Raw genomic sequence first — 27,605 nt, 5'->3', positions numbered from 1 at the left:
TTAGTTGTTTTCAACATGAATGAAGCAAGTGAGCTCCACTTATTCCAGAACAACATTTGACTTTAAGTCCCATGCCCAGTGGCAGAGCAGTTCATTGAAACCTATGCCTTCAGGGGTTAATCAATGAGCAGAATACAACGACATGTCCCTGTATCACTGTGTATGTTGATTTAACTAGATACAGCTCCCATAGATTCATGGGTTTGAATGCTTGGCCCATAGAGACTGGGACTCTAGGAGGTGTGGCCTTGTTGGAGTAGGTGTGGCTTTGTTGGAGGAAGTGTGCCATTATAAGGGCGGGTTTTGAGGTCTCCTATGCTAAGCTACACTCAATGTGGCACACAATTTCCTTCTGCTGCTAGGGGATTGAGATGTAGAACTCTCAGCTCCTTCTCCAGCACCATGCCTGCCTGGATACTGCCATGTTTCCAACCATGATGATAATGGACTAAACCTATGAAACTGTAAGCCAGCCCCAACTAAATGTGTTCCTTTATAAGAGTTGCCTTGGTCATGGTGTCTCTTTACAGCAGTAAGACCATGACCTGGTGTCATGAAGCAACCTAAACACCTTTGTCTCAAGTCACAGTCCTTGCCACTGGTCACAGGGGCCATGCAGAATTTCTTCATAGCTTTTTGGTACTCATCATAGTCGACTTAATAACCATGTTCATTTTGTGACATATAACCATGAAGGTCACGAAAGACTCTAAGGAGTTGGGATGCGGTTTGCAAACGTTATCATTGAAAAATAAATCCATCATCTGTGAAGAGGAAAGCAGCCTAGTGAATATGAACACACACCAGAGGTCAACTCCTAGGGTTCAAATCCTCCAACTTGAGCTACATGTCCTTAGGCAAGCTAATTAACTCCAGTCAGGTTAACACAGTGCTTCTCAACCTGTGGGTTGTGACTCCTTTGGGGAGTGGGGTGGGTCAAATGACCCTTTTACAAGGGTTGTATATCAGATATCCTGTATATCAGACATTTATATTACATATCACAGAAGCAAAATTGCAGTTATTAAGTAACACTAAAAAAAATTTATATTTGGGGATCGCCACACCATGAGGAACTGTATGAAAGAGTCAGAGCATTAGGGAGGCTGAGAACCACTGTGTTAACAGGATCTAGAGGGAAAGCTTCATGAACACACACTCACACACACACACACACACACACACGCCTTACTTCATGAAGAGTATATCGGTATTTAAAACTCAATCTGAATTTGTTGTTGTTCTTAAGTGATAGTCACAATTCACATCAAGGACAGCATGTCTGTATTTTCTGGAGTAGGCCAAACACTACTTTCAGTTTTATGAGCATTCAAATATCTGTCGCTAGGAATTGACTCTGCCACAGTTCAAAAGCTGTCATCTAAATAATGTGTGAGTGAATGAGTGTGGCTGTGTCCCAGTGAAACTTTATTTTCACAGTCAGGCAGTGGACCAGTTTGGCCATGGGGTATCATCTGCTAATGTGTGCACTGTGCTGACTTACAGCTCACTCATGAACTATAACTTGCAGTTTCACACTTACAGGGCTGGAATACATGTTACCCTGGTCAGATAAAGTAAGTTACAACCATGTCCAAGTCACAACTGTATCATATTTTACAACTCTGCCTCTGGCATTGGTTATTTCAAATTTGGCATGTTTGTTTTTCCTTATTACAAATTATTTGTGTGGTGGTTGGGATTTGGGGCCAGTTTCCAAAAGCCCTTACAGTGGTTAATCTTAGTTGTTAACTTGATGGGGTTTATAATCACCATGGAAACAAATCTCTGAGCATGTCTGTGAGGGATTATCTAGATTAGGTTAATTGAGGTGGGAAAATCCACCTTACCTGTGGGTAGCACTGTCTCCTGGGGTTCTAGATAGACTGAATAAAAAGAAGAAATCCAGCTGAGTGGAGCCTTTATCTGCCTCTGCCTCCTGACTGCAGTGTGACCAACTGTCACATGCTCTTGCTTTTATGAGTTTCTTGTCCTCAAACTGTGAGCCCAAATCACATACTTCCTTGCCTAAAATGCTTTTGTCAAGCATCTTTGTCACAGCAAGGAGACAGGTAACTAATGCAGTCGCAGAGCAGGATCCCTTTGTGTGTTTGTTCATCTGGGCCAACAAGACAAATGAGCCAACCATGGTCCTCCCTCTGAAAGACGAGGTGGCATCCTTCCTCTAAACAGAAGAATTATAATCCCTGTCAAAGTTGCCAGAGCCATCTCCCCTCTTCTCTTTTCAGTTTGTGTGACTTCCAGGGTGTCAAGTCAGTGTGTCCTTGTGCTGGGACAATATTTTGGTTCTCATCTGTTAGAGTTCAAGCCAACCAGTTATGACTTGTATGTCGAATAAAGCCAAAAGTACCGAACTATGAAAATAAAGCATGTGTGTTATTATTATTTAAAAACAGTAAAGAAGAAAGCATGCAGTGGGGACTTTTTTGGCTCTCAAGAACCAGAGCTAACATTCTCAGGTATGAGAATTCCCACGCTATGTGTCATGGTTCCCCAAGCTACAAGTTCCCCTTCCCAGCTTTCCCTGCAAAGGTATAAGTATATGATCTGAAACTACACAATGTGACAGGTGTCATGTCTAGCTGACAAGAGTGGTGACAGAGATGTCCCTCAATGGTGACAGAAGTCTTCTGGAGTGACTCATGGCCAGTAGTGGTGATGTGAAATCAGATGTCTGTGTCACCTCCACTGACGTAGGCCTGGGTGTCACTTGGATACTGCTCTAGGCTGTGAGCCTGAAGTTGTGGCTCTCTGGCTCCAGTGGCTATAGGAGTCTTTGAAGGCTCAACTAAACATCCAGACTTACAGTTTATCCTAGACCTCGCCTGGTCCAGCAGCCAGCACCCCATGTTCTAGTCAATAGGAATGTAGGGTGCCTTTTACTCTGGAAGAACTATCATATACCCAGGGGACACTCGCTGTGGAGACAAGGTTTCCCTGATAGTTGTGGGAATTTCTGTGGCTTTCAAATCCCACATCTCTTGGAAGACTCTCATAGATTTAGCCACCAAGGTCCCTTTAAAAGAGTAACAAGAGTCAGAGAATTGAGAAAATCCTAAAGCTCTGGCTCCTTGTCAAACATTTTTAGAAACATCAGGCCAGATGTAATTTATCAATATGTGGCCATTCCGATGCTGCGCAGTGTTGCCTAGTAACACAGCTGACACTGCAACTTTCATCAAGTTTCCAGGGGAACAGAGCCAGGGAATTAATCGTAGGTCAACTTTTCACACAGAAGAGGACAGGGTATGTGAGCCTTCTGCCCATGCCCAGCCTGTCAGAGTTTTTTTTTTCTTTTTGCTTTAAGCAGTCCCCCTGGGCTCAACTTAGGCAAGTAAGCATTTTGACAGAATATTTACATCTAGTCTTCTGCACGTTTTTTGCACAACCCTAGGAAAGCCCGTGGGACTCTGTTGAAATAGGAACCTTGTTTGCCCTACGGGTGGAAGTGCTTTTTAGACGTGATGGGCAGAGGTGAACGATTGGCAAAGTGAGGACTCATGAAGATATAACTGGATGAGATTTACCTCTAAGGTTCTGGTCTGCTTGTTTGATGAACTCTGTTTCTTCAAGTGTAAACTCTCTTGCATGGCAAGGCTGTTTTGTTACACACCATTAGTTTTCCTCAAACACTTGGCAATTCATGAATGACTGATGCTCATGGTTGTGGTTCAGTTTCTCCCAGAAGGCATCCTGTCCCGTTTCTTTGTACGTTCTGCTTGCAGAAGAGGTGAGAGCTATTGCTACCTGGAATCAATTCTGATTTTTTTTTAAGCTTCCAGAAAGACTGGGGGCAGGCAGACCTGTCTGTGTCTGCTCTTTCCAGTGAAGCTCTTCATTGTTCCTCCCACACAGCACCAGATAATTGAGGCCACAAAACATTCCTATTTGTTCTCCCATTATTATTATTATTTTACATTGTGACAATAAATGTGTGAAATCATCCGTGGCCAAAGACATCGAGGAGTCATTGATATTTACAGCAAAGATAATGACTTGGGGGACTTGTTCTCAACATAAGATAATTCTATTTTAACAAGTAGCTCACCGTCAGTTTTCAGGTGTTTTGAAAATACCACGATGGTTTAGACAACAAAAAGCTTAATTATAAATCTCACAAAATCTGTCTTAATTTTAATGAAGGGACTATACCTGCCATGCTTGACAGCTTCTAATAGCTCTAGAAAGAGTAGCCAAAGTCCTGACAAAACATAGGCTACAGTAATTTCACATTCGAGCTTAGTTTCTTCAAACCATGACAAGGAAAATGGAACCGTCCACAACAATGTAACAACTGGGGGACTGAATCCATGTGATACAGAAAATAGTCTCTGTAGACTATGTCTTAGCATTTCGGTCAAGAAAAACTCTTTGGACCACAAGTGACTGTGTGAAACATGAAAGAATTCACATTTTGGTTAGTTATTCCTAGGTTCTCTGTTGGAATGGAAAAACTATATCAGCCCTATTCCTAAGGAGCTAATGGTCTAGAAAACACACACACACACACACACACACACACTATGGCCCTATACAAATTTGTTAGAAGAGAGACCAAGATACCACTTGATAGGGGTGGGCACATAATTCAAAAAGGAGTCCTACCTCCCAAAAGAAGTTTTTTTTTTTTTTTTTTCTTTTTTTCTTTTTAAAGCTGACTGAAAAGAATCTGAGGACTTCTCCCTCTGTAATCCATATATAATGGTTTCAGTTGTTAAACTCAAAATTGTTAAGGGACAGGGAGAGAGCTGTTCTTGTAGAAAGAGCTCATGAGCTTCAGTGAGGGCAATGATAAGAACATTTTAGAGGAAAAAAATCTGTGCTAGCAGCTTTCTTTTTCAGTAGCAGCGGTGCTGAAGGATTGCCCTGGGTGTCTGAGCTCTGATATCTAACTCACTTCTTGTACCTGTCCCATGAGGAGTGTCCTTTCTCATGTTACAGACGACAAAAGGTGATCCCAAGAGGTGAAATCACTTGTTCAAGTTTTCAGAACTGTACAAAGCCAGGCTGGGGATTCCTATCTGCCATCCACCTGACTCCCCAAGCTGTAGGAGTTCCAGAAGACAAAAGCAATCAGGACTTTTAGAAATGTTAACATCTACTTTGGTTTTAGAAAATCCAACAGAAGGATGAAAAAAAAATGACATAATGGCTTTAAGGAAATCTGGGACGTGTAGCTCGTGTCCCTTTCAAGTGTGTCCTGGAAGTTCTGCCTTTCCTAGTGGGCCTCTTTAGACTTCCACGTGCTTTGACCACACTGAATGCAGAAACAGACTCAAGACGGGAAAATGGCTGCTCATAAACACAGTGGATCTAGGAACCACACAGTTGTATGGGCGGGGTCACGCAACAGCGTGGCTATTAGTTCTTAGAATCTGGTAACTGTGAGGAGGGTGGAGCTGGCCAGAAGGTATAAAATCTCAATGAGAAGTCAGCCTCAGTAATCAAGGAGAGAGAGCAGGGGGTCACGAACCCCAGCCACAGCAGCCTGGGCAGAAGGGAGCAGAGACATGAGATGTCACAGATGTTGCATGAGATATGCACTGTAGAACACTGTCCTCTGGTACAACATGGCTGTTGCTCCATTGCACTGTCAGTATCTGTGATTATCCTAGGGAGACCTGAATAAGATTTGGGCCCATTAACTTTCTAACATGAGTGGAGGAGGGGCTCACAAGGCCCTGCTTCTCCCCGAGATATACAGGCAGCTAACAGGGTTGTTTGGAGGAGGGGACAATGAAGGCACAGCCTTCCCCAAAGATATGTGTGTGTGTGTGTGTGTGTGTGTGTGTGTGTGTGTGTGTGATTAAACTCACTGTTACACTAAGCTAGACTTGTGTGGAATCATTTCCTGTCTACTGTTTGGTGTCCTCGATATCCTGTGTGAATAGATGTTCATCTCTCCAGGAAAAGTCACACTGCATGCAACATGCTGGCCAGTTGGATGTAAAAGCCTGCAAAAAGTTCTAGTTTACTAAAGCCACCGGGAGTGCCTTCCTTAGAGACTAGAGAGACAGGAAGAGCAGTGGAGTTGGGGATATGGTGACTTCAGGTCTACAGTGATGTCAGGATTCCTGAGGGACATAGGCAGCTGGAACTGGATCAGTTCACATCTACATTGTATCTGTTGGCTTCCCACTATGCGCGTAGCATTGATTTCAGCAATGGCTCTGGCATGATGGGACATTATGAAGCTCACAGGCATTGTACACACATAGGAATCTGTATGGAACCACGGGGTAGTTACTATGTTAGGCAGACATTACAAGAGTTCACTTGAGTGTGTGAGACCAGACAATAGGGAACGGCAGGATGCAATGAGAAGAGACTGCCTCTGCGGATGCAGTGTTTGGCTGGCAATGGAGAAGCATCATCTATCGAGATGACATATAGGTCAAAGGTGACATAAGGGAGGCAGGTCAAGGAATCTCACCACTGCCTGGGCTCTGAAAAGCTTGGTACCTCCCTGGCTAAGGCCAATGGCCTCTATTGCCTCAACTCAGGGACAGTTAAGTGTCTTCTCTCAGGACTGCCTAGCATCCATGCCACGGGAGGGACCCTCTAATCCCTAAGCGGGTGCTCTAATCCACCCAAGGTCCCAAGGTAGCCGTGAAGGAAGAAAGATGAAGACATTTAAGAGGTTGGCACCCGCAAACTATTTTTACAAGGAAGCCAGACTGCATTCCAGAGGTTCCCTCCTCTCAGAGATACGCAGGTATGCTCCTGTGACCCAGGCCAGCTTTATTCTGTACAAGACCAGCCACATATAAGGCTATTCCCAAAACCCCAACAGGCTTCAAGATGTCTCCTCAGGTCATGAGGTTCCCCTCCAGTGCTACAGGATAGGGACAGCAATTATCTCCCATCCCTACCCCGCAACCTATCTTCATCTCAGAGGGCAATGACAATCCATCGCAAGGCTATGTCGAGCCAAGAGCTGTTCCGTGATGCTCAGAAGCCAGACAAGACGTACCTTTCCACCTGGAGGTTGACCTTGGAAGGTTCCACGTTGGGATTCTCCCACTCCATTTGCGGGCAGTGCATGAAATAGCAGAGCGTGTACAGGGCTTCCGGCTCCCAGTAGAGCGCCCCCTGCTTGTGGTGCAGGGGTGTGCCATTGCCGTGGTGTTTCGCATTGAGGGGCTGTAGGTGGTGCATCGCCCGGGACACAAGGTCACCTATGGATAGAAGCAAAATGTCAGAACCTCCAGGTACAGACACCAATCTGAAGATCTTTGCAGAGACTCTGGACCCGGGTTCTCTCAGACACTGAAACGGCCCCCATCAAGCAGAGAGGAAAAAACACTCATTGGCCATGTGGCTGTCAGGGACATGGTCTGAAGCACAGATGGCAATGGAATCATTTGGAGTCTTGCTGTTCTGCAACTCCAATTGCTTCCTCTCCTCTCTAACGGTGCTCACGATAGCCTCAAAGTCACTGAGAATAACATGAACTTCTGATCCCGCCTCCAACTCCTGAGTTCTGGGATTTACAGGCATGAGCCATCACTCCCTGACTATGTGGTGTTGAGGATGGAACCCAGGGCTTCCTTGTGCATGTTAGGCATCTTACCATCCTATCCTCGCCCTAGAAATCCAATGTCTAACAGGCATCAGGGAGGCTCTTGTGCTTTGCTCCTGTTAACTGCCTCTCCTGACTCACAGTGTCTCCTACCACATCCACTGCATGGCTGATGATAATACCTCCAGTAAGCCATACAAGATCCATCTTGTCCATCTCAATGAGCACGCTCTCCTTCCTAGGTAGCTCTTGGGGTGAGCTTAGAACTGCCCATTTCCTTACTAGCCTTTCCTCATACAATAACTCCCTCTTACGTGGCATTTCCTGGGTCCCAGCAACAGTCTGGATGCTTTAACTCATATCTAGAAAGTAGACTGGACTTAATGTGCACCCCAAAGTCTATGTGTTGAAGACTTGGCCTATAATTCCACAGCAGGGACCTTTGGGAGGTGCGTAGAGCCTGTGGGGATTAATCTATTGATGAGTTCATGGCTTGTCGGCTGTTTTGGGGTGGTGGAAACGTTAGATAGACTCTGTGGGAGGAAACTGGCTACTGGGTGTATACCTTTGAGAGGTGCACACCTTTGAGAGGTGTATTTTTGTCTCCAGTCAGTGAAAAGAGTCACTTTACCCTCACACACGCCCTGCCATGATGTTCTGCCTCGTCACAGGTCAAGAACACAAAAACAGATCACGATTTGGCAGCTCGGAAACTGTGAGCTAAAGTATCCTTTCCTTTAAGTTTATTTCTTGGGCATCTTGTCACCATGGTACATGTGCATTCATGAATTTATGTGCACATTTGTGCAGGTACCCGAAGAGTCCAGAGAGTGCTGGATACCCTGGAGCTGGACTTACAGGTGTTTGGGAGTCACCTGTTGTGGGTTCCGGGAGCCAAATCCAGGTCCTCTGAGTCTCTCCAGCACTTCATACAGTACTTCTCTAAGTCTGCTTACAGATGAAGACATGGAAGCCCAAAGAGGTTCCATTACTTCTCAAGGTTACATAGCTGTAAACATGTAAAGGGAGGAGAGCTGGGGTTTGAACCTGGGACTCTGATATCAGAATCCAAGCACTTAGCTACACTCTTGAACACTGCGGTCTGTTTCCCTCTTCTCAGTATTAGTAAACTTGAAAAATATGCTGTTCTTCTTTCTTTTCTCTCACAAGGAAATTGGAATTTTTAAAAAATTTTAATTTTTGCTTATGTGTATGCATATGTGTATGAGTCTGGGTTTATGTATATGAGTATGGTACCCATAGATGCCAGAGGAGGAAATCAGATTCCCTGGAACTGGAGTTCCAAGCAGTTATGAACCACTTAATGTAGGTGCTGGGAACTGAACTTCAGTCCTCTGCAACAGAAGTAGGAACTCTTAATAATTTATTTTATTTTTTAGATGTATTGGTGTTTTGTCTGTGTGTATGTCTGTGTGTGAGGTTGTCAGATCCTGGAGTTACAGACAGTTGCAAGCTGCTATGTGGGTGCTGGGAATTGTACCTTCTGGAAGAGCAACTAGTTCTCTTAACCTCTGAGCCATCTCTCCATCCTCAAGTCAGGCTTCTAAATACCGGCACACCTCCATGTTTTTACTGGTCGAAGGGCAGATCTTCCTGTGGGAGGCTGATAGCACTCAGAAGCCCATCTTTGTTCTGGCTAAGACAATGGTCCCATCCTTCACGGATGCCACCATGCCAAAGTGAGCAATGATTGCTGCTACTTGCTTAATTTTAAATGTAGTCATTTTGTTGTATTTAAATACATCCATGTAATGAGGAAAATTATATCACTTTCCTAAATAGACTATGAGCATCACTTGCCATAAATAGAAAGTAAATCTGATGAAGACAGCTCAATTTTGCTTCTGCTTTCTTCTTAAATGAATAACAAAGTATCAAAAAGAGGTTTAGAGGCTCATATCAATCAGAGCCTTTCTTAAGTAATTACCGTTAAAGCGGCTTTAGGAAAAAAACAGCACATGATAAATGTATTTTAATGCCCTGCCTCTGGCCACTAAAGCCATTTCATGTAGAGTGGAGTGTGTTCCATACCTTTCAAGCCACTTGTGTATGATTCAAAATGACTAGTTTTATGTGTCAACTGAGCTGGGCTGTGGAGCTAAGTTGCGTAGTCAGACATTGACTAGATATTTTTATGGGATTTTTTTTTTTTTTGGATCAGTAGACTCTCAGTAAAGCAGAACACTTCTATAATGCTGATGGGTCCTGGCTAATTTTCTTCAGGTTGAAAGCCTGAGTTAAAATTGGGGCCAGAGAAATGGCTCAGCAAGTAAAAGCCCGCACTGCTCTTTCAGAGGACTGGAGTTCAGTTCCTAGCATCTACTCAGGCTGCCCATGGCTGCATCAACTCTAGTCCCAGAGTATCTGATCCCCTCTTCTGGTCTCTGTGGATAACTCACACATGAGGCATGATATTCTTGTGCATGCACACACATGCACACACACACTTTTTTTTTTTTTATTAGAATCCTAGCCTGCTGGCCTGCCTTGCAAGTTCAGGGCCTGCAGATCAAAATCACATTAGCCAAATCTTTTAAATCACCAATCACCATTTCTCTCCTACCCTTCCTTAGGCTGGCCTTGAACTCCCTATTAGTCCAGGTTTGATAGGACTTGTGGGGATCCTCCTGCCTCAGCCTCCCTCCCAAGTGCTAAGACAATAGACATGAACCACCAGGTGTTGTTGTTCTTTTTCTTTCTTTCTTTCTTTCTTTCTTTCTTTCTTTCTTTCTTTCTTTCTTCTTTCTTCTTCTTCTTCTTCCCCTTCTTCCCCTTCTTCTTCTTTTTCTTCTTCTTCTTCTTCTTCTTCTTCTTCTTCTTCTTCTTCTTCTTCTTCCTCTTCCTCTTCCTCTTCCTCTTCCTCTTCCTCTTCCTCTCCTTCCTCCTTTCTCCTTCTTCTCTCCTTCCTCTCCTTCCTCTCTCTCTCTCTCTCTCTCTCTCTCTCTCTCTCTCTCTCTCTCTCTCTCTCTCTCTCTCCACCAATACTACATCTGTATTGTCTGGCTGAACCCAGGCCCTGGAGATTGCTCATTTCTACCATCCTGCTGAGCTGCTCAATGATACACTTTACCTGAACTCAAAACCCAAGAACATGGGGCCAAACAGGGAGCAGAAGTTTTTCCTCTGGGGATGTAGACTCTCTTTTAGGTTCCCTATTTATCTAAAAGAGGAGTCACCACCATAAATGATGACGGGCAAGAGTGTAGTCCATTCCATTGGAAGGACATAAGGTCCTCAAGTCCCTCCCTCTGGATGGAGATGCAGCTCCACCATCTTTCTCAAAACAAGATCCAGAACTCTACTGTTTCTGATGGGAGGCTTTAGAGTACAACCCACAGGCTTACTACATGGTCAGCAGGTGCCAAGGCTAATTTAGATGTCAGCCTGACTGGATTTGGGACTGCCCTGCGCGTGTGACAGCTGGTGAAGCCTTTCTGAGTGTGCTTATGTGGATGTTTCCTGGTAGGTCTGGCATTTAAATCAGTGCACTAAGGAAAATCTACCCAATGTGGGCATTCGACTTACTGAGGTCATTGATAAAACAGAGTAACAGGAAAGAAAAGTCCTCTCTGTGTTTGCATTGAGAACGCCCTTCTCTTGCTTTTCTACTTACTGATGTGTTAGGAAAATGATAGGCACATGTCTGTGGTGGGGAGCAGCTCCTGAGGCCGCACTTTGATCTTGGACACCCCAGTGACGACTTCTGTGATGAAACTAAATTCTGTTCCTGACTCAGTGCTGATTCCAGAGCCAGTCTATCCTTTCTTCATTCCATGAAGCTTGGAAAAACAACAAAGGAAGAGAAAGAGGCAGCCAGGAAGGGCAGGAAGTCCCCCAGGGCACCTTTACGTGTGGGGGAACAGAAAAGGTAGTCTGTTGCACTGAAGAGTGAGTGCTCAAACAAGGTTGGGGGATAGCAGAATGCTGAGTCTCTGGGAGCAGCAGGGTGGTAAACATTGTGTTTGGAAGCTGCAAAGATGATAGGAGCCAGAACCTCAGATGTGGTTCCATTGTGGACATCAACAAATATATATCTAAGGGCTTCCTGTTGGCTGATTGGCTAAGGACCTCAATGTCTTTGTCCCTATCCAGCTATTTGCAAAACAAAGCCAACCAAAATCCAGCCAAGATGGACCAGGGAGGTGACTCCCTTGGTAAAGTCCTTGCTGTAGATGCATGAAGACTTGAGTTTGATTTCTCAAACCCCATGTTTAGAAGAGGAAGAAGAGGAAAAGGAAGAAGAGGAAGAAGAGGAGGAAGAGGAGGAAGATGAAGAGGAGGAGGAGGAAGAGGAGGAAGAAGAGGAAGAGGAAGAGGAGGAAGAGGAGGAGGAGGAAGAGGAGGAAGAAGAGGAGGAGGAAGAGGAGGGGAGGAGGAAGAGGAGGAAGAAGAGGAGAGGAAGAAGAGGAAGAGGAAGAGGAAGAGGAAGAGGAAGAGGAAGAGGAGGAAGAAGAGGAGGAGGAAGAGGAGGAAGAGGAGGAGGAAGAGGAGAGGAAGAGGAGGAAGAGGAAGAGGAGGAAGAGGAGGAAGAGGAGGAGGAAGAAGAAGAAGAGGAGGAGGAAGAGGAGGAAAAGGAAGAGGAGGAGGAAGAAGAGGAAGAAGAGGAGGATGAGGAGGCAGCAGCAGCAGCAGCTCAGGGCAATACCTGTAATCCCATCCCTGGGATTCCCTGGCCAGCCAGTCTATTCCAATCACTGAACTCCAGGATCAAACACACACACACACACACACACACACACACACACACACACACACACACACACCACAGTCCCTTCTGGGGTCTTTGGGATAGAATCCTCATGCCTTTGCCCCTGGGTGCTTATTTTAGAGTTATTTCAGCACAGTTGTATTAAGTCAGTCATTGGGGAATTCACGTTCTTTATGCTGTGTAACAGTGTGATTTGAGTTAGGGTCCTTCCTCATTTATGAAATGGATACGCCATGAGGATCCATTTCTTTGATGTAACACGTGCAAGGTTCTCAGCACACAGGAACTCCTTTGACAGTTCAATTAATTTCATGGCAATAGATCAGACAGGTTTTTTTGACAATCAGTACTATTTTGCTTTATATCAAGTTGATTGTACATTTACCTCTTAGATATTTACAATGAAAATGTATACATTCATCCACCCACCCACCCACTCATCCATCCATTTATCCATCCATTTATCCATCCATCCATTCATCCATCCATCCATCCATCCATCCAACCAACCAACCAACCAACCAACCAACCAAGACTCCTAGATCTGGGAGTGGCTCCAGGTTTTCTGTCCAAAGTGCTCCCAGTCTCAGGAAACCGCTGCCCCCAGTTTTCAGAAATAGTCTAAGCACCTTCTAGTCTCTGAATACCACTAAGAAAACACCCAGCGCACCCTTTCTTGCCCCCACAGTGTCTGCAGTACACATTGATGTGGTTCAGTTTTGCAGCTGTGCTTCTCAGCAGGACTGGCTTTCTACCCAGGAGACATTCAGCAAAGTCTGGGGACAGTTTTGCTCTTCACACCTATGGAGCTGCTATTGATACCTAGTGGGCTGAGGTTAGGGACCCCACTGGAAATCCTGTGCACAGGTCAGCTGTCACATAAAAAATCCAAAGGTCCACACTGCTGGGATGGAAGCCCGAGGCCTAGGTTGCAGGGTGAGGAGGTCGGAGGGGGGATCAGACAAGGTTCTGTCTCTTGCTAGTGCCTGTATCTTTCTCTCCACAGTGGTCCAATTTTCTCCTTCAAAGGCAGCCCAGTTTAGCTGGTCAGCCCTCAGTCCATCTTGCAGCAATTTAGCTTTATGCAGCAAATGTATTATCAAACGCTCCAGTCCCCTGAGTCAGTAATCCACTTCTGGGAATGTGTCCCAGTGTTAGAATTCAAAATGCTGCAGAGTCTTCATCCACGAGGATTGGCACCCAAACTTTATTTACAGGCTCCCAAATCCGACAAACAAATGTCCAAAAATAATAAGAAAGAGCCTCTAGTATACCCACAAGATCAAATAATAAATGTAGGCGGACAACAAAACTGTTTACACAGAACTGCAATGTCGTGAGGAGGAATCTTCATTAAAATGATAAGTAGGGAAAGTGTGGACTTCAGAATGACTTACAGCATGATTAGGATTATGTCATTAAAAAGTATGCACAAAGTAAATATTGAGAGGGGGGAAAGCGAGTGTTGACCAAGGATGTTTCTGCCCAGAGGGATTATGGGTGGTATCCAACTTTTCTGCCATTTCTGAACTGGGACTCTAGCACCTGGGGGATAGGTATTTCTTTTTCTACCCTTTTGTCCAGGATCAGACTAGAATGTTCTTCCTCTCAAATGCTCTCATGAGGGAGGAGCTCATGAGGCCCTGAAGATTCACGTACAGTTGGTGGCCACTAGAAATGGTCATTGTCAATTTGACAAAGCCCAACGCCAGTCAACTGGGAGAAGGACCTTTTGGGCATGTTTTCCCCAAAACAGGGTTGTTTTGGTTCTTTAGTTGATGGGAGGACCTGACCACTGCAGGTGGCAAGATCCTCTTGGCAGAGGACTCTGGACTGTACGAGAGTGAAGAGTGGAGCTAGCATGCATGCCCTAATTCATTGTTCTTTGCTCTTGCCAGTGGATGTGATGTGACTAGCTGCTACAACTTCCTGCCACCTTGATTTCCCACAGTGATAGACTGAAACCAGGAATTGTGAGCCAACTAAACCTTTTATCCCTTAAGTTGCTTTTATAGTTTTTTTCTTAAATCACAGCAACTGAAAAGAAACTAAAACAGAAATCATGACAGAGGAACATGAGACGGTAATAGGGGGTGAATTCTACCAAATCATACTATTTACATGTGTGAAAATGTCATAACGAAACCTGGTATGTATGATTAATACATATTAATGAGATGAAAAACATTCCTGTGAAATACTTAGGAATGAAAAAACTCAGGAGTGCCTGGAAAATAGGAGTGATGACAATAATGGCAGAGATGACAGAGATGTTGGCAATGTTTTCCTCCTGCCGCCATCTTATCACCTCCTGGGGGCACTGGGAAAGCTGGTGTGTGGGTGCCCTTTGCCTTGCAGTCTCACTATCTCTCTGTCTTCTTGGGACCATTCAGCTCACCTGGCAATCTCAGGTCCCTGTTTTGTTGAGTTCTTAACTTGGATGGTTACTCCCCACATCCTCACAACTCCTGGTGGGTGATCAAATGGTCTCCAGGGAGCCCTCTAAAACGCTCAGGTCAGAATCTCATTCCCTTGCTTACCTGCAACAGCACACCCTAATAAAGACAAACCTGCCTAATTTTGTAGTGCTTCACAGTTAACTCTTTAGGCTTATGCTTCCTTCACGAAACCTTCCACGCACAGACTACACCCTGTTTTTTACTCTCTTCTGGAGAGCAGATAGCATGCTCTTCGCAATGCATATTAGCACCCAACCTGCTGTTACCTAGTAGTGGCTCTGAAGAAGCTAATTTAATTCTCTGTGAGAAAGGAAAAGAATAGAAGGATAGATTTGTTGTGTAGTTTAAGGGGAAAACACATAAAATACCCAACCTTGGCATCCTTGTCTGTAAAATAGAGATAGTGACAATATTTATCTCAGAGAAATAAATGAGGAAATGCACACACATGCTTAAAAGTGCTCAAAGGGGAGTCTGGTGCCTTGTTTGTGCCTAATTAGCAGTTAGCATTATTTTACTGTACCATCACTACCATTGCCACCACTATCACCACCACTACCATTTTCACATCAATTTCACCATCACCATCCTCATTACATCATTTCTATCCTCACCGGCAGCAGCAACATCATTACAACATCATTTCTGTTATCAGTAAATTCATCATCACCAGCATTATCAACTCACTATCTCCATCGCCATTGCATCACTTTCATCATCATCATGATCATCTCTAATCATCAATATCATATAAATTTTGTCATCACTGTGTTCATTATCACCATCATCTCCGCCATTGCCAACATAGTCACATCATTTCAACCACCGCCATGTTCAGCAGCAGCATCACCTTCACCACCAACATTATTACATCATTATGTTCATCACCATCATCACCAACATGATTACATCATATCGGCCATCACCATGGTCACCATCATCATCACCGAAATTATTACATCATTATGTTCATCATCATCACCAACATGATTACATCATATCAGTCATCACCATGGTCACCATCATCATCACCAACATCATATCAGCCATCACCATGGTCATCATCACCAACATTGCTGTATCATATTAGTCATCACCATGTTCATCACCATCACCACCATCTCCATCCTTGACAACACTTTTGCATCTATCAGTCATCACATGATTTCCATCATCATTGCCATCTTCATCCCTGGACCAGAGAGGCCGTCAACATATCTCTAGGGAGGGCCGCCTATGTGAGAGCATCACTACCTCTGTTTGAAACTCTTTAAACTATAAATGCTTCCTGCTGTCTCCCCTGTCTGTGACATGAGCCCCAAACAGAAAATCATTTTGTCTGTCGCCAGCTGCTCTGAGCTTGGGCAGCTGGAGGTCAGTTCAAGCAACCTACCTGAGAATCCATCCACTGGTAATTGTGTTTCTCAAATGTCAGCCACCTGGGAATTACCATCATGATGTCTCTCATATCTGTGCACAGCTTGTACAATTTATTTACTTAATATTTCCTCCTTAAATTGCCTCACTTGTTCATACAAATAAATTTATTTAAAAAGGAAACTTCATATCAGTGCCATAAATGGAAAACCAATATTTCCTCACACTCATGAAATATACATAGCAATTAAAATTAAAATGGCCCTGTACATCACCTACAATCATCTCCCATGCCAGCCCAGGGGAAGCTTCTTGAACACACCCAGCTCCAGCTCTAACGTGCAGCCTCCCCTCCCCCAGAAACTGAGACTGCTGTGAGCCAGGGGTGACTTCCCTGGAAAAAGATCTCACATTCCAATGATGGCTGCTTCTACCCAAATCTACTCATAGACAGCCCTTTCATTTTGAAGAGGGAAGGGTCAGAAGAGGGAAAAGGAGAGGGGAAGGTGTAAGAGGCAAGGAGAGGAGAGGGAAAGAGAGGATCACACTCACGGTTGACCACAACTGCCCACAGACTCCAAGTCAGTGTGGGGATCACATGCTCTCTTAGGATGTCACCTCCCTATTATGTATTTGAGGACATGTACATGTTCAACCCAGGATCCCAAATTCTAAAGTTCAATAGAAGAACACTTGATATTAGTCTGGATTTTTCTTTGAGCCCCCAACCTACTGCATATTCTTCACTCTTCGTGTGTAGTTCACTTCAGGCTATTAATTTCTCATTCTAGGGACATTTGCTGAGCTGTGGGTGGCATACGAGGCACTCGGAATACAAAGCTTCTTCAGACACAGCAGAGATGACAAAGAAAACCGTTTGAACTAAGACTTGTTTTCTACTTTCTGGTTGTTCATGCCTTGGGCAAGACAATGATTTTTCCTCACACCCAGTTTTTGTTATCTGTGAAATGGGAATACTAATAAAGCCTGGAGTGTGTGCCATGTACTTTACACAGTGACCATCCAGAAATGGTGAGTGTTTTTATTCTAAGATGATATGTCAGTCAGCATTCCACCACAGTAAGGAAACACTTCACATAATCAACTTACATGGGGAATTAATTTTGTCTATGGTCTCTTGACTTTACTACTTTGGGTCTGTGAAAGCTCACTATCTCATGGAAGGAGCATGAGGTAGAAGAGTCATCTTCACTTTGCAGCAGCAAAGAACAAGCAAGACAGACAGGAAGGACTGGTATCCCAGTATTCCCTTCAAGGACACCCCACCCCCACTGACCAAGGTCTGGAAGATAAGCTTTCAATATATGCCTCTGGGAAACTTTCAGGATTAAAAAGTAAAGCAAGGTAACAGGAGGAATAAAGGTGAGGCTCCAGGCATTCCAGTGGCTTAATGCAGATCTGAATCTTAATATGATTTACTGAAGAAATGGCAAGGTGGCATGGGAAGACACCCCAGCTTTCAGGGCTGGTCCCCTCCTCAGGGACTTGGCGACCTTTCTGAATGTTGGGTAAGTCCAGAGCCTGTATACCCTCAGAGCAAATTGCAGGTTCTCAGAGCTGGAGAAACATAGCTCCAACTGGTACCCCATCCTCATGGAGGGGTCTCTGGGGTCTGAGTGGGTACCTATTGACATGCCCCTAGTAGGAGAATGGTTCTATGGTGATGTGTGGTACGGTTACCTTCTGAAGCCTGGGTGCAATTTCCAGCCCTTAGGATCACAGGTGAGGCTGATGGAGGAATTATTACTCACCCTCCTCTTGCTTCTTCTGCCAGATCACAGAGTAGGGACAATACATCAAAAGTGCATCTGCAGATTTATCACCGCACCCATATTAATTATTACTTGATGTTGTGACAAAACACTCAACAAAGAAAGTGTTTATTCTGGCTTACAGTTTGAAAGGCTAGTCCATCATGGTTGGGAAGGCAGGGTGGTGGCTTGGAGCAGATGGTTGCACTGTGTCTGCAGGCAGGAAGCAGGGAGGGCTGGGGCCGGGGCCGGGGCTGGGCTTGTTTTCTTCTTAGTCGGCCCAGGACCTCAGTTCATGGGATGGTTTACATTCAGTGTAGGTCTCCCTTCTTCGGTTAAACCTTTATGGAAACATCCTCACAGACACGCCCAGAGGTGTGTTTCCATGGTGATTCTTTCTCATTTCCTCAGGTTAACAGTCTAGATCAGCCAGCGTGGCACCTACTTCCACAGACGTCAGTTGCTGCTAATATCATTATTAGCTATTAAGAAGGGGCTCTGCTCTTGAATCTTTCACCCATGAGACTGTTTCAAGAGGTGGGATTCTCACCTCTGCTGCAGAAACAGTGGTTTCTACCACCCTCCTGGACAGAACAACCTCTGAATAGGAAGAACAGCTCTCTGTGTCCACAGAGAGAGCTGGTCTGTGTTGACTAAGACCACAGAGTAGGCCAGCCTAAATTACAGTCAGATCTGAAGAGAAGATTCTTATTACCTTCTGTCTATGCTGGGTTTTATCAGAGCACGTCTGCACACCGACTTCAGGCCCAATTTAATGAACACACAAAATATACTTGCAATTAGCAACACCCATTTGTGTGCCAACAATTCACACATGAAAGTCAACATCCAATGACGACGGTGTTTAATTTACACAGCAAATTATCCTTAAAAACAATTTCTGCAGCACGCTGCTCCCTCGGGTTGCCTGCTTAAGTGAACCATGGATTTGCTTAGCAAATTCTTTGAACAGAGGCTGGTAGGCCCTTTGAGGCCCTTCAGGTCTAACCTTTGTACATGTTAAATGTGTGTGTGTGTGTGTGTGTGTGTGTGTGTGTGTATAGGATCCAAACTCAGGTCCTCATACTTGCTTGAGAAGCACTTTACTGATGAAGTCATCTTCCTAGCCCTGGTACTAACTTGGGAGACCCAACAAGACAGCATGTGGCCTACACCGTGTGGTGGCCTCCTCCCAAGTAATGTACATACATATATGTGTGTGTGATACATATATACATGTATATATACAGTATATATATATATACATGTATATATGTATATATATATATACTGTATATATACATGTATATATACAGTCAGACAAAACCCTATAGTCAGATTCTACAGCTGGAAGGACAAGGGTATTTCTCAGAAGGAGAAGGTCCAAATGTCTTCTGTATTCTGTCTTCTGGCAACGCTTCTCAATGGTATTATATGGAGGCTTTGCTCATTCTGAAGACACCCTGGCAGTGTGTTAAAATGCAAACATCCATCACTTTCTTGTGGATACCTCAGAATGGTATTCATAAATATTACAACCTCAGAATTATGTGGCCATTAGACTTACTGCTAGATCCTGTTATATCATGTGCTAATCAAATCTTAGAATATGGGGGTTGAAGAGATGGTTCAGTGGTTAAGAGCACTTGCTGCTCTTCCAGAAGACCTGAGTTCAGTTCCCAGCATCCACATGGTGGCTAACAACCATCTGTAACTCCAGTTCTAGGGGATCTGATGCCCTCTTTGGGCCTCTTCAGGTACTTCATGTATGTGTTGCACATATGACCATGTAGGCAAAATACTCATATACATAAAACAAAAATAAATGCACACACACACACACACACACACACACACACACACACACACACGCTATACCATGATTTAAATGCAAAAAATTTGGGCTTTTTTGTAGTTTTGTATCTTATGCATTAAAAAATGTTCTAAGGCAGGCTCTCTAGACATCACCAGACTCTCAATGGGAGCATGTCACAAATAAGCTTTGGATTAACCACACAGCCAGGAGTCAGAAGATACTGTTATTAGGGACATCTCTTGGCTTCAGGGGTCTGAAAGGATAGGAATCCAACCTCTCAACACAGAGGCCAGGAAAGCAGCTATCTTATGACTGTTAATGTGAGGTATGCCTCACTTAAAGTACTCATTTGTTGGAGGTTTGGCTCCTGACCTGTAGTGCTGTCTTAGAAGGTTCTAGAAACCTCTGAAGGTGAAACTTAGGTGGAAGAAGTAGTTTCTGGGGATGGGTCTTTGAAGTTATCATTTTCCTGTTTTCCTCCTGTCTTGTTCTTGGCTTCCTGTTTGCAAGGAGGTAAAAAGGCCCCTTGGACACATAATCCTACCACCATGGTATTCTCCCTCACAACCAGTCAAGAAACACAGAACCAAGTTGCCAGGGATGGTACCCTCTGAAGCTGTGGGCCCCAACAGACCCTTTTCTCTTGAGTTGTTCTGTTGGGTATTTTGTTACAGTGAAAGAAAAGTAATGAACTCAGTGCCAGAGATAGTCTCCTGCTCTCCCCATGGCTTGCTATCACAAAGATGCAGCGTGTCCCCATGGGAGGTCATGTCCTGGGTGGGTCAGGGACTCCTCTATCGGAGGTGCAGGCTGGGTTTTGGGTCCAGAAGCTTCATACTGCTCAGGATCTGCTTCGATTGCTGTATCAATTTCTGCACAGTTTAGTTGTATAGAAATCAACACTCCAGTCCCACCAGGAACAGAAAGACAGCTAAACTGTTTAACAGTCAACTGAGAGTCTTGAGTAAATACAAGTATTTTCCTTTGCTTGGTGTCCTGGTTAGTTTTTATTGTCAACTCAAGAGGATTCCAACTAGGGATTTCTCAGGTAATTCTCAGACTAGATGGCCCAGTGGTCTTGTCTGTGTGGGGACTCTCTTGACTGTTGATTGATTGATGTGGCAAGGCCTAGCCCACTGTGGGTGGTGCCATCCCCAGGCAGGTAGTCTTGAGTTATATAAGAAAGCAGGTTGAACATGAGCTAAGGGAGCAAGCCAGTAAGCAGCGCCTCCCACCCCACCTCTGCTTCAGGTCTTGCCTCCGGGCTCCTACCTGAGTTTGTGCCTGGACTTCCTCAGTGATGGAATGTGACTGGGAAGTGGACACTGAAATAACTCCTTTCCTGCTCTAGGCTGCTTTTGGTCCTGTGCACTTACTTTATCACAGCAACAGAGAGGAAAGGAATTTGGTGGGGCTGGCTGGAGGGCACAAGCCTGAATCAGGGCATATATAAGCAAATATTCTTCAAACCTGGAATACTCCAACTTTGACTATTCCTCTGTGTGAGTTATTCTTTGATAACTCACAAAGATGAGACAGAGATGAGAGAGGAAAGATTACTTTGGCTCACAGGATTCAGTCCTCTGAAACCTTCTATGTCCTCTCTTGGTCTCATGGGCTTGTGCAGAAAATCAAGAATGGCAAAAACAAGACACCATGACAGTTACACCTAGAAGAATGTTTCCTAATCCCCTAGACATTTCTTATTTTTTTACACTTATTTATTTGTGTACTATGTGTGTGAATGTTCATGTTCCAATGCATGCATGGGGAATGTTGGAGGACAACTTGAGGAGACGGTTCTCTTCTTTTACCATGAGGGCCTTGGGGATGGAGTTTGGGTTATCAGTCTTGGCAGCAGCACCTCCACCCACTGAGGCCCCTCAGTGGTCCTCCCTGGGCATTTTTTCATCCAATCAAGTTAGCACAATTGACCATCACATCCTCCATTATTTATTTTATACTTTTTTTTGTGGCCCTCCTCCTTTTCTTCTTTCTTGACCTCCTTTCTTCTGTGCTTCATACTTCCTGAGGTCCAGATGCTATCTATCTATCTATCTATCTATCTATCTATCTATCTATCCATCCATGTATCTATCTATATATTATCTATCTATCTATCTTTGTATGTATGTATGTATGTATGTATGTATCTATCTATCTATCTATCTATCTATCTATCTACGTATCTATCTATCTTTGTATGTATGTATGTATGTATGTATGTATGTATCTATCTATCTATCTATCTATCTATCTATCTATCTATCTACGTATCTATCTATCTTTGTATGTATGTATCTATCTATCTATCTATCTATCTACGTATCTATCTATCTTTGTATGTATGTATGTATGTATGTATCTATCTATCTATCTATCTATCTATCTATCTATCTATCTGATACTGTTCTGTCAGTGAACACATCAAACATTTGTCCTGTCAGGAGGGGAGGACAGATTCCAGCAGGGAGAAAGTAGGGAGAAAGGCAGCGCAAAAAGCAAAGAAGTTAAATGTGGAGTGTGACTGGGAGATGGGAGGGAGGCGACTGTTGCACTGGGTTTTCAATTGGAGTAATAAAAATGGTCTAAAACAGACTGTGGTTATGGCTGCGCAACTTGGTAAATATATTAAAAACTGACTGAGCTGGATGCGTAGGTAAGCTTTGTGTGAATTGTGCCTCAGTAAGGAGACCATGGAAACACAAATGCATCAAGTATGCTGGAGGATGGCAGGTGCTGGGCATAACACTTACGAGCTATCTATAAGGGATGAAAATTGCTATGGACCAATGAACTGAATGCGTTCATCCTCCCCAGTTCACATGTGGAAGCCTCAGCCCTGCAGTGTGATGGTGTTAGACAGCGGGGCATTTGGCAGATGTTTAGGGTTGGGCAAGTCCAAGGGAGTGGGGCCCTCATGTTAGGCCTCATAGGAAGAGGGCACCCCACCGCCCATTGAGAAGGTATCAACTGTAGGCTGGGTAGAGAGCCATCACCAGAAGCTGAATTTCTGACCTTGAACTTCCTGCCCTCTAGAGCTGTGAGAAATAAAGGCCTCTCTCTAATCCCTGCCTCTGTATACCTGAATTAGTGTGAGGGCAACCTTGGAGGCCAGAAGAGGTGATCGAACTCTTGAAGCTGGAGTTACAGGTCGATGTGAACCTCTGACATGGGCATCAGGAACTGAATTAGAAACCTCTGCAAGAGCAGCAGGGGCTCTTGGCTGTTTATTCGTCTCTCCAGAGCCCAGATGCTTGCCTTCTAAGCTACCCTGTCTCCTCTCGTGGTTTGCTTTACTAGTACGAAAAGGGTCCCTAGAGAGTTATGGTTTTACAGGGGTGAGAATGCACCACCTGGTTGGGCACCAGGCTAAGGAGACAGCGACAGTGTCCACTTACTGAGCTCGGCGATGCTGCCCACCCGCGTGGCCAGCAGGGACTGCTCGATGGTCCTCAGCTCCGACTGACTGAACATGGGTAGCTCTCCCGGCTTGCTGGGCCGCTGTGGGTCTCGGTGCAGGTTCAGGCTCTCTGGCAGGCTCAGCACACCTGCAGTGAAGATAACAATTCATTACTTTTCAATTCATCCATCGGGAGGAGCCAAACTCTGTCAGAAGCTGAGACGGGTACCCACACTCTGGGCCTCCAGCCTCTTTTGAGACAGGTAGCATATAGAGCTCCCACTGGCGTGGGCCCTGAACTCATTATGCGCCAAGGGTGACCTTGAGCTTCTAATTCTCCCACCTCTACGTCCTGAGTGCTGCGATTACAGGTGTGCACAACCTTGTCCAGTTTATTCAGTGCTGGGAATCAAACCCAGGCTTCATCCATGCTAGGCAAACAGAAACCAACCGAGCTGCATCCCAAGCCCTGGACCCCTTTAGACATGGATGCTGATTTAACAACCATGTGAGCCTTGGTCTGGACACTGTATTTCCATATATCATGAAGAGAATTGTTCTCAGGCCTGGCAGGGAATCTGTCCGCTAAGAAGTGCTTCTCCTGAACCCAGAGATCACTTTCTAATCCTTTCTTCTAGAGACAGCCCAAGCATTGGGGGATGGGGAAGGGCAGTCCCTGCGGGTGGTGGCCTTTGAGGACCTTCTTCATTGGTTAAATACATGTAACTGGTATGCATGGCCTGTGATCTGGGAGACCAGACTTCAGGATTTCTCCGTAGTGATGTATATGGGGGTGGGGTGGGGTCAGAGCTAAGTCCCCAGGATTTGTGCTTGTACTATGAACGCCCACAGAAATTTCTAGAACACAATATTCATCCCTCCCTTTCGGCTCAGTAAACACTTAGTGAGGACCTATATTGTAACTATGTGGCTTACCCAGAGGCATTGTTAATCACCCCAGGAAGGAGTGTGTCCCTTGAATTTCAAGTCTGATTAATTGACTTATTTTGGTCAAGGCTAAGTTAACAGACAGGATAGAATCTGAGCCTGAAAGGTGCCTATGCCATTGCAATTGCTTTCTTGAGCTCTGCCTTTATATCGAACAGAACATACCCCAGGTAGCCTTGCTCGCTTAAGGAAGGTCACACACACACACACACACACACACACACACACACACACACACACCATCAAATGCTCACAAATAACTTGGGAACGTTAACCCATGCTCGACAAGTACAGGTGCCGAATGACGTACGTGACGTTGGTCAACTGGCAGAGGGAAAGGAAGCCAAAATAAGCCAGTGAGCCCAGCTTCACTCTCCACCCAGCTCAGATCACAGATCTCAGTAGCCCCACCCAGATTCTGCCACTCAGGCTGAGTCTGGGGGTGGGGGGTGGGGGGAAGGCAGCTAGAGCCACCATCGTTTTGAATGTATGGTGACAGTGGCTGAAGGATACAAAGGCTCATTCCGTTTTAATACTCATTTAGCGCAGAAATTTATCAGACAATTTCCATTAAAGCCTCTTCTCCAACTGCTTATGTGTCAAACACTTTGTAGCTCTAAAGGCTGATCTTCATGTCACAGCCCAGCACACACAATATGCTTCTCATGGGCTGCCTTCAAAAATCTTCCACAGAAAACTGCCTGTCCTTATTGTGTGACCCAGCCTCTACTTTGTTTTTCCCTTTAGTATCAAAAAAAAAAAAAAAAAAGATGGAGGGGTGGCCCCTTACGTGAGTTGAGGACCTACGAAAGTGTTGAAACAGGCAGTGTGCTTGGGAAACCTCACAGCCTGGCAGACAGGCCAATACAGCCTCACTCTTCACTGGACACTTGGGGATCTTTCAGTTTTTAGACCGGGAAGACCAGACCTATAGAAAGGTCCCACTATGCAAAAAACCCTTCTGCCTCTAACACCTTCCCTCAAGGGAGGCCTTGAGTCCTCTGATTTCCTCACCACACCAACCTGAGGGTCAGAGGCTGGACCAAGCAGCTGCTGCCATGGCAGAAAATCTTGAGTTTATCCTTCACCTGAGGTCTCTGATGTCTGTGGCTCTAACACACAGACCTCCTATCCCCTTGAAGAGGTCAATACCTGATGCCAGAAAATCATGACCAGGACTAAAAAGTGAGGTTAGGGTTCATGGACCCCTCGCTTGTGGGTAGAGGGGAACATAATCTAAGGGCTTAGAGAGCCAAGAGTGAAGTCCTGAACACTAGAGGGAGGGGGCGGACCAGTATCAGCACAGGTCCTCAGGGGTGCCTAAGGTTTTCATGAGCCTGTGGTTTTCAACATTGGCTGTGGGTTAACCCAGATCTCCTGCCTGCATGCTGCTCCACAGGGATCAAGGGCACAGGAGAAAGAACTCTGAGCTTCATCCTAGCTTGACCTCAGACAGGTCAGAGAACCCCAGTGTGAGGTGGGGGTGGGGAATGGATGGTGGGATAAAGCACTGGATTTATCTTTCTTCTGGGGCTGCTGGGGAGGGGGATGTGAAATGAGACCCGCTGGGCTGTCTTTCATGTGCTAAGCAGAAAGGTTCTCCACACATCCACCTGAGATGAAAGTTGGCATACAAACACCAGCTCTGGATTTCCTCACTGTTCATCACTCAGATGAACAATCCCCCTTGGAATTGCTTGTCCTTTTGGAGAGTTATGAAATTCAAATGTGGAAATGTCATTTATTCAAAGAAGCCTTAAGAACTAGATGACAGAGATTTGCAAAATCTGTAATTGATCTATTATGCAAAGATTATATATTATGTTTTATTTTCTTTTGGAGAACTCCATATATAGTGTCTTAGGATTCTATTGCTGTGACAAGACTCCATGACCACAGCAACTCTTATAAAAGAAACCATTTCATTGGGACTGGCTTGCAGTTCAGAGGTTTAGTCCATTATTGTTGTGGCAAGAAGCTTGGAGACACACAGGCAGAAGCAGTTCTGGAGAAGGAGCCCAAAGTTCTATACCTTAAGTGGCAGGCCTCAGAGATCGACAATGGACTTGACTTGAGTTTCTGAAACTTCAAAGCCCACCTACAGTGACACACTGCCTCCAAGAGGCCACACCAAGGCCACACCTCCTAACAATGCCACCCTATGGGCCCACAGAGCCATTTTCATTCAAACCACCACATAGGGTTTTACACATAAACTGAAATAATTATTTTTTTCTAATGAAAAAAAGTATCTAGGTGAATAAGAAGGCCCAAGCAACATTTTTTAGTGTCTGAAGCAAGCCTATTGTGGACAGGATGGCTTGGTGATTACGATTCAATTCACAATCAAAGTTCAGAGGGGTGGAAGAAATGGCTCATTTGGCCAAATATTTGTTGTAACCATGAAGACCTGAAAAAGGCATGTAAAAGCCAGATATGGCAGCATGCACCTGCAACCCTAGCCCTGGTGTGTGTGTGTGTGTGCATGTGTGTAGACAGGAACTTGCTAGCCAGCCAGCCCAGCCAAATCAGTGAGCTCTAGGTTCAGGGAGAGATCTTGTATAATAATAATAATAATAATAATAATAATAATAATAATAATGATGATGATGATGATGATGATGATGATGATGATGATGATGATATTGATAGAGGAGTATTAATAGTGACTATACACACATGTACACACATGTACATGCATGTAAACACATGCACAATCACCATTGTGTACACACACATGCACACAACACACACACACACACACAGAGCGAGAGAGAGAGAGAGAGAGAGAGAGAGAGAGAGAGAGACAGAGAGAGAGAGAGTGAGATAGAGAGAGAGATAGAGAGAGAGAGAGAGAGAGAGAGAGAGAGAGCGACTTCCCCGGAGAAATCTGTCTTCATGAGATTCTGTGTATTTTCCATTTGGCTGAGGAAGGAGTGCATTCAAAGCCCCAAAAAAGGTTGATGCCCCCCAAAACTACAACCAGTCCATGCCTTTGAGTGCCACCACTGCCACACCCATCAAGGTTTCTGCTCATGGCTGGTGCTGAGGTGCAGAAAGACTAGCAGGGCGTGGCCCACAGAACGGAGTTATTTCTCAGACTGGATAAAACTTCTCCAGGCTCCAGACAGCTTCCCTCCCTGCTGAGAGCAGCTAACCGGTGAACACTGTGAGTTTATTGTGATGATTAAACATAGCAACAGACTGAGACCCTCCGGCCTCCCGTGTGAGAGCTTCATAGACACCACCCTACCAAATGTTAAGTCTTATCTCGTTAGTATCTGGATTCAGTGAGAACCCTCTTTCCAAAATCTGGTGTGACTGGAGAAAGAGAATCTTTTGGTCAAGTCACCTAGAACATAAAATGCAAAAGGCTCTACTCTGCACTGGATCTTGGACTTGCTGTGTCCAGCACCTCCTCTGTCATGGAGGACATCAGATATGCTGCTCTCTCAGCCTGCTTCCCTTCTGAGGTACACAGCATGGCCCCGTGGCAAACAGAGTGCCCCACCTTCCTCTGTTTTTATCACTGGACCTGGGTCAGGGATGTACTTCCTC

At 44.9% G+C, this 27,605-nt stretch overlaps 1 protein-coding gene across 3 annotated transcripts in view; it reads right to left on the bottom strand.

Annotated features, from left to right (window-relative positions):
- Positions 1 to 27,605, bottom strand: part of Abtb3 (ankyrin repeat and BTB domain containing 3) — a 269,392-nt gene that overhangs the window by 91,462 nt on the left and 150,325 nt on the right. For all 3 annotated transcript variants that reach the window (XM_076919804.1, XM_076919806.1, XM_076919805.1), the window contains exons 2-3: positions 23,098 to 23,247; positions 6,995 to 7,199 (exon numbers count right to left, since the gene is read on the bottom strand). In XM_076919804.1, the coding sequence (XP_076775919.1) occupies positions 6,995 to 7,199; positions 23,098 to 23,247 (355 nt within the window). The remainder of the gene's footprint in view (positions 1 to 6,994; positions 7,200 to 23,097; positions 23,248 to 27,605) is intronic.

The sequence above is a fragment of the Arvicanthis niloticus genome, chromosome 22 (assembly GCF_011762505.2).
Source record: "Arvicanthis niloticus isolate mArvNil1 chromosome 22, mArvNil1.pat.X, whole genome shotgun sequence".
In the NCBI taxonomy this organism is placed as follows: Eukaryota; Metazoa; Chordata; class Mammalia; order Rodentia; family Muridae; genus Arvicanthis; species Arvicanthis niloticus.
Note: the sequence above shows the minus strand (reverse complement) of the source record. Positions and strands in the feature narration are given on the sequence as shown.